The following is a 13,976-nucleotide window of genomic DNA, read 5'->3' as shown; positions in this document are numbered from 1 at the left end:
CCTGTTCTAAGTGAAGATATCCTGGAAATCTAGGAGGGTAATTAAAAATATCCAAAAATTGTACATAGACACAAATGTCCACAAGGATGCTGACTAACCGGCATCATGTTAAATTAAATCTATAGTCTGGTGGAAATTGTATAGTTTGAAAGCTGAAAATTTTGGATTTGTTAAGGAATTGTAATAATCCTGTGAATTCCAATCCATTTTTATGGGCAGTATTAAGGATATCGTATCGTACCCTTTGTCACATGAAAATATAAATCTAGCCAAGCATGGCAGCACATCCCTATAATCCCAGCACTCTGGAAGACTGATGTAAGAAGATCACACATTTGAGCTCAACCTGAGCAACTTGGCAAGGCTATCTCAAAATTGAAAAGAAACTTATTTATTTATTTATTCTTTCATTCATTCATTTATTCATTTTTAATTTTTTGGTACCAGGGATCGAACTCAGGTCCTTGTGCTTGAAAGGCAGGTGGCAGAACTACTCAGCTAAATACCCGGCCCAAGAAAAGAAATTTAAAAGGGGAGGGGATATAGCTCAGTGCAAAAGTCCTGAGTTCAATTCCCAATACTCCTGTGCGCTGTGACACAGATTCTGTTCAGCCTTGTGGGTGAAAATTTTAGGATTGATTCTTTATGGTAGATTTCATTTATAGGGGATAGATGGAACCTAAAATATTTACATGTAAAAGTAACTAATGAAGTGTTAAGAATTAGAAATCACAGTGCTACTTCTCAAGCATAATAGTCATTAAAAGAATATTCTGTATGAACTTTGTTAATTGGCAGGTCTTGAGTAAAACTCCAAAATGCTCAAAGTTTGGAGTATTTCAAGAAATTGACAAAGAAGACTTGATCTTTGTGAGTGTCTGTAAAATGTATAACATTTTGAAATAGACCAGAATAAAGGATGCCATAATAAAAAGTCATATTTCTAGGTTGTAATTCTCTTCTGTTTAGCTTCCAAATCAGTAGGAATTTATACAGTAAATTTATCCATACAACCACAAAAGCCAGGTAGGTTTTTATGACCTCTATATGCATATCTTAGTTATGTACATTAACTTATATTTGTGTGTATGCATATTCATCTCTTTCCTAAATGATCTTGTTTGAAAGCTATGATAAGGTAAGTGACTCAAACTATTATGTTATAAACATACCTTCTTTTTCATATATCTAAAGGGAAGTTGTTACTAACATCAGCAAAAATTTAAATTATTCCAGGATAAAGAAAACAGTAATATTATCATCTGACTCTAAATAGAACTGATATTTTTTCAGAGAATATTTTACAGTGACTTTCTTTTTATCTAATATGCATTAAAATTTTATCTAATTTAGTTAAATATCTTTTGGTCACTTTTAAAGCCATATAACTCATCAGAATGGTTTCCAAGTCTGTCCACATTTCGTGGGACATGGAATAGGATCTTATTTTCACGGACATCCAGAAATTTGGCATCATGGTAAGAAAGTTAATTTGGAAGCTGTTTGTTGAATACTATCAGGGTAGAGCAGTTTTGCTCCTCCCTCTTGCCTTGAATCCACATTTTCTCCGTGTGTTTGTGTGTGTGTGTGTGTGTGTGTGTGTGTGTGCGTGCGTGTGTGTGTGATATCTACTTAATTTTAATCAGCACATTACTATGTTACTAAATTAGAGCTTTACAGTTTCAATCCCCAAATAAAGACTTTTTTGCTGTTTTTCTCCTAGAGGGTCCATGGCTGGAGGGGATAAGGGATATTTGTTGATAAGGGATATTAGAAAAAGTTACTCAAAACAAAATGCCACTGCATCAGTGTCCCAGCATCATGCACATATGACTGTTTTCTGTTTTTCTTTTTCTACCCCCTCTTCTAACTGCTGACTGTTGTGGTTAAACTTCATTACATCCTACATAGCGTTGACAGCTGATGTATTTAGCACATGTACTCTTTAGGGATGTCTCGATTATGCCTACCCTTGTGTTCCTTCCCCGGAGTTTCCTGTTTTTCCACTGCCTGGGTGTGCATTCTGCAGTGAGAAGGCAGGAGTGGACCCAAGGGGTAGGAGGCTTTGAGTGAAAGTAGGAAGCAGCTGCATGGAAGAGCCCCAGGGCAGTCCACATTTGGACTGGGACCAAAGGAAAGTTGGTTCTGGGGCCTCAACCTATACATCTGAGAGTAAGAATGCTCCCTAGAGGAACAACTGCCTGCAGCCTCTGGCTAGTGGATCCTTAGGGACCCAGGTGGATAGAACGCCTTCAGACTGAAGAGCTGCGCTTCAGGCAGCTCAGAAGAGAAGTCCCAGGTGAGAATGCAGAAAGGGCTGGTCACCAGAGCTGTGTCCTACCCAGTGCCCATCCCTGGAGTTGAGCGTGGAGACCCCATCTCCTGCCCCATCTTACGTGTCTGTATGCGGCCTTCTCTTTCCACCCTTCCCTGAGATTTCTTTCTCTTTGACGTAGGGATGAAGGAAAAGCCCAGACCCAGTAGGATCAGGAGACCTATCAGCAGGTGTCCAGGAGACATAGGAAGGGTAAAAAGGAGTCTGACAAGTGTCTAAAACACCTAGGCTGCCCCTACCATGCCTTGAAAAATTGTGGGGAATGGGGCCTTGACCCAGAACACAGACACTCCAAGTGCTGAAGCCCAGAAGTCCTATGTTTGACCCAAGGGATCATCCAGGAATCTAGAAACCTCCACCTTCCCTGCTTCCTGAAAGAAAATGACCAAGTTTTTCAAGTGTCCCCAACTCTCTTTAATCTGTTTCTCTCTGTTCTTGTTTCCTATTCTTAGCCCACCTCCTGGTTTTTTGTTTTGCAGCAAATGACAGTGATCTGCTCATGGAAGAGGGCATGACATTCACCATAGGTAATGCTGGGGCTCCTCTTGGAGAGCTGTGGCTCATGGGTGGAAACTGTGGCGCTGGCCTAGGCCAGCAGTCCCTTGAAGGACTAATAAAGCCAATCAGCATAATGAAATAATTCGGATGCATAGTGAATCTGATTAAATAATATCCTTGAGCCCCATCTTCCTAAATCAGATACTTACCAACACATTTAGGGACGGCAGCCATCCAACCTCTAATTCTGTCACCAGCCTAATGTGGTGTTTGGTTTTTTGTTTTGTTTTGTTTTTTCATTAACACCCAGTAACTAGAGGTGATTATGTCCCTTGCTCCCTGTCAGCAAGTAGCATGTGCTCTGTGGTGGCCCATTCCTGTCTGATCCTGCCATTGGTGTCACCACCAAATTCCAGTCACCTAGGTCCATGAAGGCTTCCTATTTCTGACTGTGGGATTTAATAGAGAAGCAATTAGAGCGAAATAAGAAAATTGTTATTTGCTGATTAATGAACATTTTAAGCATGTTTTAAAAATTCAAATATTTTTAAAAAACTGACTGGTATTTATAAGAAGGACTGGTGTTTGGATGGTTATTATCCACGGGGTCCTAATTAAGGCTTGATTAAAATGCCCTTCTGTCTCTAAAAAATTATGAACGAGGCAACTTAATACACTTTTTAATGCCTTAGCGCTTCCTCTCCCCACTGTTTAGTTTGTAGTATACTTTGTAAGCAGCATCAATTAGCCCTTGCAAGATGACAACAGGAACCCGTGGGTGAAGGACTTGGGGGTGTCTCCCCCACCCCCACCCCTGTCTTTCCCTCTTTTCTCCAGCTGAAACAATGACAATAATCTGATGAGGTCACTGCAGTAAATATTTTCCCTTTTACAGAGCCAATCATCACTGAAGGATCTCCTGAATTTAAAGTCCTGGAGGATGCATGGACTGTCGTCTCCCTAGACAACCAAAGGTGTTTGCTTTAGGCCCTGTTCCGTTTTAGGCGTTAGGAAGGGGAGATTGGCGGGAGAGCGGAACCTGGAGCTGCTGCTTGGGCCACCTGGGGCGCTTGCAGTGCCCTGACCACCGCCACCACCGCGTGTGTTTTCAGGTCTGCCCAGTTTGAGCACACAGTTCTCATCACATCAGGGGACGCGAAGATCCTGACCAAGCTGCCCCACGAAGCCTGAGAAATAGCCCCAAGGTCACGGAGACCCGGCGCCATTTTTCTCAATTGCTGGAGAACTTTTAGATGAAAGGGGAAGGGCAGGTCTCCAAGGAACCTACCTGCCTCCCAGCACAGGAAACACAGGAAGGGGGACGGATGCCGTCGTTTGGGAGAAGAGGGACTCCTGAAGAAGAACGGTTCCCCTGACTCTTGACCTGAGTAAAAACCCTATAAACCTACTGTGTCTGCGTACCTTGCATCTAGAAGTTACAAGGGAGCAAGCAGAAGGTTTTTTGTTTTTGTTTTGTTTTGTTGAGTCTGAACTTTTTTACAGAACACACAAGGAAAGAAAAACCTAGATCTGTTAGCTGGAATATTTTAAAAATCTGTTTTGTGCATTGCTGGTCCCACATTGTCCAGTCCAGGGGCGCACCCAGATGCCAGCACCTGCTTCCATCCCAGCCCTTCCTCTAATTTCTCCACCATTGTGGCTTTGCCTTGAGTTTAACCCACAAATGGAAGCATTGATTACGTATATTTTCTTGGCTGTGCACCCTGGTCCTGGCCTTCCTATGGGGTTTTATCAATCCAGAAACAAGACTCCCAGGCTCTGGCGCTTTCTCACCCAAAACCACGTTCCTTGGCCCTCTTAGAGATTGGGCTTGAGACCTTCCCACCCCTCTCCTCCTGCCCCCCGCTCCCAATGGCACAGTGGACCATTTGTTACACTAGGAATTCAAGCTGCGGCCCCACTCACCCAGATGTGAACAGCATCTGGCAAGCTGGCCCACCTGTATCTAATCCTAAACCGACCTGGAATGCTGGCCCTCTGGGGACTCCTGCCCTGGGGCTCCTGGGACTTCAAAGGTCTGGTAGTGAGAGTTACAGAATCCTAGAGGTGCATTTGAGATGACAGCCCCGCTGGTGGACGGGGACTGGAGCTGACAGCTTTCACCCTTGTTCTTACAGCTGGCGGTGCTCCTACCCACTTCTGAAGCAGGAATCTAGTTGGGCCACACTATTTCCTAGGCCCATTTTGGCGCAGAAGAGCCCTCCCCTCCCTCGAGGTTGCTCTCCAGGACCTGCTCACCATGGGTAAAAGGTGGGAACAGGCTGGGCCTCTGTTCCATGAAGGAAGTCAATCCCCTCGGCATGGTTTTAGGAACAAGTTCAGTGAGGATGCACTGAGACCAGGGGTTTCAATCACTTTTGTTTCTATTAAAGTGGGCTTTGCAAAGTTGCCCCTGGCTAAATACAGTTTGGGATTAACAGTACTAAGGGAGTGTGGGTCCTTGTATTTGCCATGAAAGACAGTGTCAGCTGGACCCAAGAGTTGACCATCTTTGTGACGTTTGAGTAGTGAGGAAGGAGACAGAAACTGAGGACAATGAGAGGGCTTGGAAGTGGGTCCCAGTGTTTCCCTGAACTCTTGATTCTCTGCATCTGGGGATGTAGAGATCGGGATAGAGTGAGTCTGGTTCTAGTGGGTCCAGAGATCTGGAAAAGATGAAGTGGCTTCAGTAACTCCTTAGGTTTACAAGATCCATAGATAAAACTTTTTTTTTTTCTCAGTACTGGGGATCAAACTCGGGACCCTACATTTGCCTGGCAGGCATGGCACAGGTGAGCTACCTCCCAGGCCCCATAGATAAACTTATGTGGTGCCCCCTAGTTGACCAGGCAGAGGCCTAGAGCTTGAGGTTGGCCATTGCCCCAAAATAACTCCCTAGAGAGGAACAGGGCACAGTTGGACTTGGGAGATCTTTGCCAGAGAATGCCTTCATTTCTCTTCTAGAGCAATCCGATTGTAATGATTAGCACATTACCTTTATCTTTAGATAAATTTACTCCAGGGTTCCTTAATGGCAGTTTTATTAGTATCACAGGATTTACCAACCACTGGGACAACACACTGCTTGTGCAGCAATTATTTTGAGGTAGAGGTATATATGGGACAGGCACATAATCCTATTTATTAAAGTGACTATCCTAAAGATTATATTCTCCAGCCATTACTCAACAGTAGTAAACAAACGAGTTACAGCTCTATTTAACTCCTTATGATGTGAAACTTGAAATTAGGAAGTAGGTTTTTAAAGCACCTAGCCTATGCCTCCTTGCCCCTCAGCCAGCTCATCTGACCTCAAACCTAACCCAGGAGGCAAGGATTCCAGTCAGGTATGGCTACGCTACCACCAGGGCTGCTAAGGTAATTCCAATCCATTCTAATCCCGGACCGTTCAGATCCAACGGGAGAATTGTGTTTCCTCTGAGTTGGGACAAGCAAAGATCTAAGGAAACTAGCACCTGTTCTACAGGTGCTGCATTGAGGTGTAGGGCGGCGGAAGGGAGCCATTCATAGCTCTTATAGTGGAGATCCCAACACTGAGAAGCTAGCTTCCGCTATGGCACCGCGCTGAGGGGACGGCTCGGCTACGCGTCTCCCTAAGCCTGTTAGTTCTTCAGTTAGAAATGTCTGGGGTGTAGACACACTTTCGCCTATACACAATTCAATTCTAAATTAAGCAAGCCCCTGAACCTTATCCCGAAGGAGTGAGTGCTGAACCTTTGTTCTCTGGAGCCAGCCAGGTCCCCAGCACCGCGAAAATACCCCCACCCCCCGACGTGGAAGGACGAGCACCCAGGAGACTCGCGACGTGCTACCGTCTCTCTTCCCTCCCCCCACCTTGCAATTCTTGGCTGCCGGGCCGTCAGATTCCCTCTCGCCTTACCCAGAGCTACCGGAGACGCCAGTGCCACCTTCCCGGGTCCCAACCTCTACCCCGCGCCGTCCGCAGCGATCACTTACGTGGGCAAGGCCCGCAAGGCGCGCGGCAGACCCGGGGCTCGGGCAGCTTCCGAGCAGCTGGCTGGGCACACAGGACGGCACTCCATACCCCAAAACAGGCTCTACGAAGGAGCAATTAAAACCACAAGTGCAACAGAGAAATCGAGGCGAGCCTAACGTCTTCCAGGAGTTGTCTAGTAGCAGAGTCAATTACCTGGTTGTTGTTACAAAGCTTCACCGTGCGGTTCGGTGATTAAGAAAAAAAAAATCTTTTAACCATTAGCAAACCCGTTATTGGTTTGAAAGGTCGGGTTGTTGGGGGTGTTGTTGCTTTTTTGTTTTTCTCTTTTGCTCCAACTAGGCTGCCTGAAATATTTCTGCTCCCAGCAATCGCGCCCTTAAAACCAAAAGAGAGAAATTCCGCCGAGCAGGCGCTGCTGCTACAGAAGTTTAAAAAGAAAGAACCCCCTCTAATATCTGTAACGACAGCACCGATGTAATTTGTTTTGAATGTTCATTTTTATTGGTGTTCCTTCTGCCAAAACGTGCTTGATTACAGAGGTTTGTCCTGTGATCATTGCGCACTCCAGACAGGGGAAGGTGCAGCGCGAAGGTTCAGCTCAGGCCAGATCAAATCCCGGGCTGTTTAACGCTGAAAGGCTGCATGTTGCTATTAGTGTTAAATATATGGCTAATTATGCGTATGAAAATTAAACATCAGTGTTATGCTAATGGGGCGCCTTCAGCTGCGGATCTGAGCACTTGAGACTACCATTTAATCAAATGAATCAGTAACTAATACATCTGCACGTGTGAACTTTCACAAGATCATTTCCCCGTTCCCGTCACACCGCTAAATTATGAAAGAAATAATTATCAACACTTTCTAATTACCTAACAAAGTAATTTGGGATTCACCGTGGAGCTGGCGGGATGGGGAACCAACAGCCCCTAGCAACCAGCATAGAGAGCGCCACGCCGCGTGGGGGTCGCTGTGTGGTAGCAGTGGCAGGGCGGGGGCCATTTGTGAGCTTTTCTGTACCTAGCACCCCAGAAGATAGAAGGCGCCGCAACAGCTCTGTCCTACACCAGCCCTGCCCCCAGGCCTGGCGGAGCCAGTTTTGGCCACTGGAGGTGAGGAAGAAACTGTGTCGCAGAGACCAGTCTATACAGCGGTATTCTTGCCTACCACGGACCTGGTGCTGCTGCAGGTTTCGGTGTCCCCCAAGGGCTCCTAAACCCTGGGACGTCCCGCCAGACCCCAGGAGGGCCGGAAATGACCACCTGGCACTGCCGCTCCGGTAGCCCTGGGCCCGCCGTACCCTGGACTCCAAGCTGCGCCGCGCCCTCGGGGCCAGTGCTCCCGGGCGCGCAGCTCGAAAGGAGTGGAGAGGGGAGGGGGAGCGCAGGAAGGTTGGGAGGGAAAGAGGGTGTGTGTGTGTGTGTGTGTGTGTGCGCGCGCGTGTGTGTTGGGGGAGGGAGGCGGTGCGGCCGCCTTTCCTGGGAGGAGAAGCGCGGGTTCCTGGCTCTCCACGCGCACTGTTTTAATCAGACCCGTGCAGCCTCGAGCTGGAGTGGCCAACCCGGCCTAGAGCGATGCAAGCGGGGCCCTGACCGAAACCCCGGCCCCAGGGATGTGGCACCTCGGACCCAGGCCGGGGTAGGGACTGCCAGGAGGGTGCTGGACTAGGCGCGGGACATTCAGGAGGCCCACTGTCTGCGGGCTGCCTCCCCTCACCCCCCGCGAGCGCGACTCCACGATCCAGAGGCAGCCAACATAACCACCCTAGCTCAGCATCGGCCTGGGTGGAGGCGACCAGAAACAGTTCCCTGGCCCCCGGCGTTGGGGGCGGGTGAAGGGTGGGGACGGTAGAGGGGGGCAAGGTCGGGGAGCATTGGTTGGTTTCTGGGGGGAGAGCGCGCCAGGGAGGCGGGAGGCTGAAGAGCAGGCCTCAAAGGTCCCAGCGCGGATGCCGCAGCCCATTGTGCTTCCTGCACCTCACGCTCTGTTGCAGAGGAGCCCCGGCCGGGAAGTCCCGACGCGTCTCTCCCAAGGCCGGGCCGCCTCGTCCGCTCTAGTCCAGCGGAGCCGAAGCGTCTCGGACCAATCCCCGGTGATTATGCAAGACGGCGGACCAATCAGCTCCGCCATCTCATGAATATTTATGACCTTGGCTGAGTCAAAGCTTTGAACCGAGTTTGGGGAGCTCGGAGCATCATGCTTAGACTTTTCAAAGAGACAAACTCCATTTTCTTATGAATGGAAAGTGAAAACCCCTGTTCCGCTTAAATTGGTTTCCTTCCTGTCCTGAGAAACATAGAGACCCCCAAAAGGAAGGCAGAGGAGAGAAAGACCCACACCCAGACCCCGCGAGAAGAGATGACCATGACCACCATGCCAGAAAGTCTCAACAGCCCCGTGTCGGGCAAGGCGGTGTTTATGGAGTTTGGGCCGCCCAACCAGCAAATGTCTCCTTCTCCCATGTCCCACGGGCACTACTCCATGCACTGTTTACACTCGGCGGGCCACACGCAGCCCGACGGTGCCTACAGCTCGGCCTCGTCCTTCTCCCGACCACTGGGCTACCCCTACGTCAACTCGGTCAGCAGCCACGCGTCCAGCCCCTACATCAGTTCGGTGCAGTCCTACCCCGGCAGCGCCAGCCTCGCCCAGAGCCGCCTGGAGGACCCAGGTACGTGCGCTTGCCAGGGAGAGGAAGAGAAGGAAAGAAGGCGCAAGGGAGAGCAGGAGGGGGAGAGAGGGAAGACCGAGGCGAAGAGGGGCAGAAAGAGGTGGAGTGGGGGTGGGGAGGGCGCGGGAGCAGTGGAGGTTTCGGATATCAACCTATGGATACCTGTCCTAGCAAAGACAGATTTTTTTAGAAATCCACCCAATTCGCAACTATCTAGCCAAGGATAAATCCGAGAGAGCGTCTCCTGGCACTGGCTGGGCCTCTGAGCGGCTTGGTGTGCCGAGCACACAATGCCCTGCTGGAAAAAAGAAACCCACATGTGCACGTATTAGTCTCGGTAATTATTTATTGCGTAGCGCTATAAACAATGTATGCAATTAAGGGTAATTAAACCTCAACTACCGCCTGCAAAAATAGCAACTTTCCCTGCAAAGGCAATAGCTGCGCTCCCGGAACGGCCCTACCCAGACTGCAGCAGCCCGGATGGGCCCTCGGACTTTCAGGTGGTCCTCGCAGGCATCCAGAGTTTCTGGGATGCTCTCTCCCCGCCCTGTCTGCCATCCTCTTCATCGCCGCTGGCTCTGTCTCTCGCACTAAAGGCATCCATCCCCCTTACTAACAGCTGCCCCTCTTCTGCTGTCCCTGCAGGGGCGGATTCCGAGAAGAGCACCGTGGTGGAAGGCGGTGAAGTGCGCTTCAATGGCAAAGGGAAAAAGATTCGCAAACCCAGGACAATTTATTCCAGTTTGCAGTTGCAGGCTTTGAACCGAAGATTCCAGCAAACTCAGTACTTGGCTCTGCCCGAGAGGGCGGAGCTCGCGGCCTCCTTGGGACTCACGCAGACTCAGGTACCTCGCCTCCTCCTCTGCGCCAAGCAGGCTTCCTGCGGCCCGGCCTGAGCCTTGGGCTTCATTTCTTGCTCGCTGGGCCTCAGGGTCGGGGTGTCATTGTGTGAGTGTTGGGATATGTGTGTGTGTCCACCCCAGGCTCCCAGCGCCTGCCCTTCTTCTAGAGTTCTCTCTGCCCTAGCTCTGTCGCTGTTCTTGAAACCCCCAACCTGCCTGCCCCTCCGTCCTGTCCCTGGATAAACTGATTAGGGGGCAGGAAGGATTTCCCCAGATGTTTTGTTTGGAGATTCGGAGGTCACACGTGCCGAACAACTGAACAATAGCAATAGACTCGGGAAGTAATCCCTCCTTTGCCTTTAAAGTGTGTGGCTACTCACTGGGGGCCTGGGCCCGAGCCTCTGTCTCTCTCCTCTTCTTTCTCACCGAGTGGCACAGGGCATCCTTTTTCAGCCTTCTCACCTCCCAAGGCCCAGACCCTAGAGAAGAAACAGAGACTCTCCTTCCTGGATCTCTCAGACTCCGGGGAGTTCACGGGCCTTCGGACCACGGCTGGTGCGGGTTTCCAACGTCTGGCCCGGGATTTAGATTGAACCTGGGGAAGCAAACAGACCCTAGGGAAAGGTTTGGTTTGAGTCCAATGGAAAGTCCAACAAAAACTTGCTGCCTCCTCAGTCCTCAGCTCACTCAGGGACAGAAAGGATGGCATGGCACAAAGAGAAAGCGGTAGAGTTGTAAATAAATTTCCTCCACTCCTATCCAGGTTTTTGATTCTTTTATTGACACTGATATAGGAATTACGTGGAGGTGAGCCGGCGCTCGACTCCCGCGGACGGTGGTCAGGGTCGCACTGAGCTAGCAGGCCAAGCCGGGGATCCCCCTCGGTCCCTTACCACCACGCCCTCTGGCTCTGGGAGCGTTGTCCCTGTGGGTGGCAGTGGCAGGCGGTCCAGCTTCCCGTCTCTTCTGCCTCTTCTGCCGAGCGGGTGGGTGCTCTGCTGCTCCGGCAGGGAGCTGCCAGCTTGCGCTGGGCAGGGCCTCCTCTCTCTGCTCCCCAGCCATTCCGTCCTTTTCTCCCCCAGACCTAGTGGGCTCAGTGGGCTTAGCCTGAATCACGTTGTTTCCCGATCTTGCAGGTCAAGATCTGGTTCCAGAACAAGCGCTCCAAGTTCAAGAAGCTGATGAAGCAGGGTGGAGCGGCTCTGGAGGGCAGCGCGCTGGCCAATGGCAGGGCCCTGTCTGCCGGCTCCCCACCTGTGCCGCCTGGCTGGAACCCTAACTCTTCAACCGGGAAAGGCTCAGGCAGCAGTGCGGGCTCCTACATCCCCAGCTACACGTCGTGGTATCCTTCAGCGCACCAAGAAACCATGCAGCAGCCCCAACTCATGTGAAGCTGCCCGCTTGCACCTGCCTGCCTCCTTCCCATCTCCCTCCATCCGGGCCCCTCCTGTCTCCAGGTCCAGACACCCGACTGCATGCCCTGGGCCCGGTGGGAAAGGGCCCAGAAGGAAGGAAGGGACAGCGAAAGGGCAGGTCGCCCGCCTCCTCGGAACCCCTCGAGTTCCGACCCAGCGACTCCCCAGAGCTCATGCTCTTGCCCGAACCCTGGCCTGGGCCACGCGGTGACAGCAGAGGGACTTGAGGTACAGGCATTGTCACCCAAGACAGCTGGAGCAGCAAGACTAACCGGCTCACCAGACCTGCCCCCCACCCCCCAGCTTTGTGGGACTATCAGGAAAACGGAACAATGTAGAAAAAGCAAAAGCTCTTTTCTGTCCTGTCTCGTCTCCTTTCGTGCTAAGTCAAGGTCTTCGTCTGTCTGCTGTTCTCATACTGAGGCCTCTGCGAAAAGTCACCAGGTCTGAGCCACAAGCGGTCCATGGGGCCGCCCATCTCCCAATCCTGGACATTTTATCCTTTCAGGCCTCCTGGACCCTGCCTCACCATCTGTGTAGTTTGTTTGGGAACTGGGGAAGTTGGAGGGAGGGGGTTTTATTTATTGAAAAATGGACTTTGGCGGAGGCTGAGTGTTGGTTCTGTGGTGTGCAGACAGCTCACCATCCAAACACACTGCTTACCTTAAAGGCACCCGGAATGAACGAACGAACAAGGAGGACACGATGGTTTTTAACTCACACAGTAACTTTTGTACTTCACTAGTATGGAGTTGTTGAAGCCGAATGATTCGCATTTTTTACATGTTCCGTATTATAAAAAAAATAATAAGAGAAAGAGATAGTGAAGCCAGCATGGTTCTGTCATCTTGAGAGGAACACTTGGTTGCTTTGCCTGGACAAGAAGGAAGAAAATTCTAGTTTGGGAAAAAAGAGAGGATCCATGGGCAACAGAGGAAAAACAGGCAGGGCCCTAAGTCTAGTGGGCTTTAAAGTAAGACAAAAGCAGCTTTACAACAATCCTGGAGATTCTACCACAGAAAAATACCAGTCCACCCCTAACACACAGTCTCCATTGCAGGAGCTATTGGCTGTATATATAATTATTATTGTTATTATTATTGTTCTGTAAACATGTTGCACAAGCTTAGCCTTTTTCCGTTCTGTTGTGTGTGGCAGTAAAACCCGATGCTTTGTGAAATAAGAATCTTGACATTTTACTTGTGAGATTTGGAAAATGTGACCAATTGAAATCAACCGTGTTTTGTGTTCTCTATGTCAAAGTTTAGTTTTATATTGAGAATGTTAACTTATTGCTTTGTATCTTGGAGAAAAAAGAACTTTGTAAATAAGTTATAAAGTTTCTTTGAGACAGTAAAATTATGGTTTCAAGAAAAGAATTGCTGTGTGTGTGTGTGTGTGTGTGTGTGTGTGTGTGTGTGTGTGTGTGTGTGTAGCAGGCCAGGCTCCTACCTCTGGTACAGGTAGCCCTTGGGTGGCTACTGATCTGGAATAGATCAGGGTGCCCAATTATACCATCAGTACACCATCACAAGACTTGTGGGGTACCCCAGTGGGACCTGTCACCTTGTTCTCTCAGCAAGATGTCTGATCTCTCTCTGCCTGAGTTGATGGAACGGGGAGTCAGTGTCCAGGGAGAGTTAGGGAAGGGGGCTCAGGAACAGGTGTTCCAGGGCAGCACCTAGGCTTAGGAATGGAAAGGAAAGTGATGATCCGCTGAGAGAGGAAAGCAAGAGTTCAAAGGGCGACTAGAGTTCTCTCCACACCCAGCACCTCTCAGGAAGCCTAGAATGGAGACACCCTGCTTGGCCCTTAGCCTCCCTCCAGATCTGGCCTCCCAGTTTTTGCTTGCCCCGAGGCACTGGATTCCGTCTGCGGAAAAGACTCAGCCAGACGCTTAGCAGAGGCCGGAAGGACATGTCTATCAGTCCATCCCCAATCAGTGAGCTCCAGGGACAGGGCACAGTCCCAGGGAGCTACCCTAGGCGCCCACCAGCAAAAAGAAAAAAAAAAAAAAAGGCTCCTTCCTGCTCCCAATCAGGGGCCTTTCTCCGCACATCCAAGAAAGAGGGGTGCCAAGGGAGTGGCAGAGGGCTTGCTTGACTTGATAGAATGGAGAGCCAGAGTAAAGCGCATCTATTCCACTCCAGCCTTACTGCACCGAAGCAAGACCACTTTAGGGGCACCTCGGTTATTGCGCTGGGATGCATTTCCTTCCAGAAAAGCGCGGGCT

The 13,976-nt window shown here is 49.9% G+C and overlaps 2 protein-coding genes across 5 annotated transcripts in view; both read left to right on the top strand.

Annotated features, from left to right (window-relative positions):
* Metap1d (methionyl aminopeptidase type 1D, mitochondrial) overlaps positions 1–4,235 on the top strand; it is an 87,648-nt gene extending 83,413 nt beyond the window's left edge. For 2 of the 3 annotated variants that reach the window (XM_010606995.2, XM_010606993.2), the window contains 4 exons: positions 1,381–1,478; positions 2,815–2,862; positions 3,729–3,807; positions 3,946–4,235. In XM_010606995.2, coding sequence (XP_010605297.1) covers positions 1,381–1,478; positions 2,815–2,862; positions 3,729–3,807; positions 3,946–4,024 — 304 coding nt within the window. In that variant the 3' untranslated portion in view covers positions 4,025–4,235. The remainder of the gene's footprint in view (positions 1–1,380; positions 1,479–2,814; positions 2,863–3,728; positions 3,808–3,945) is intronic. The other variant, XM_010606994.2, reaches the window with a different exon arrangement.
* Positions 4,236–8,401: 4,166 nt separating this feature from the next.
* On the top strand, positions 8,402–13,096 carry Dlx1 (distal-less homeobox 1). Of its 2 annotated transcripts, XM_010606996.1 has the most exons (3): positions 8,402–9,483; positions 10,132–10,331; positions 11,465–13,096. In XM_010606996.1, the coding sequence occupies exons 1-3, from the start codon at positions 9,171–9,173 to the stop codon at positions 11,717–11,719; spliced, it is 768 nt and encodes a 255-aa protein (XP_010605298.1). In that variant the 5' UTR covers positions 8,402–9,170; the 3' UTR covers positions 11,720–13,096. The 2 variants fall into 2 exon arrangements, with proteins under 2 accessions (XP_010605298.1, XP_010605299.1); XM_010606997.3 differs by lacking the exon at positions 10,132–10,331 and having other exon boundaries at positions 11,465–11,686.
* The last annotated feature ends 880 nt before the right edge of the window (positions 13,097–13,976 follow it).

The sequence above is a fragment of the Fukomys damarensis genome, unplaced genomic scaffold, assembly GCF_012274545.1.
Source record: "Fukomys damarensis isolate Sample0158 unplaced genomic scaffold, DMR_v1.0_HiC HiC_scaffold_26, whole genome shotgun sequence".
Classification (NCBI taxonomy): Eukaryota; Metazoa; Chordata; class Mammalia; order Rodentia; family Bathyergidae; genus Fukomys; species Fukomys damarensis.
Note: the sequence above shows the minus strand (reverse complement) of the source record. Positions and strands in the feature narration are given on the sequence as shown.

Bases quoted from the DNA above. Each gene is read 5' to 3' on its own strand.
- Dlx1 (XM_010606996.1), top strand. From the start codon at position 9,171: ATGACCATGACCACCATGCCAGAAAGTCTCAACAGCCCCGTGTCGGGC. The intron at 9,484-10,131 runs GTACGTGCGCTT...CTGTCCCTGCAG, and splicing joins GAGCCGCCTGGAGGACCCAG to GGGCGGATTCCGAGAAGAGC. The intron at 10,332-11,464 runs GTACCTCGCCTC...CCGATCTTGCAG, and splicing joins TGGGACTCACGCAGACTCAG to GTCAAGATCTGGTTCCAGAA.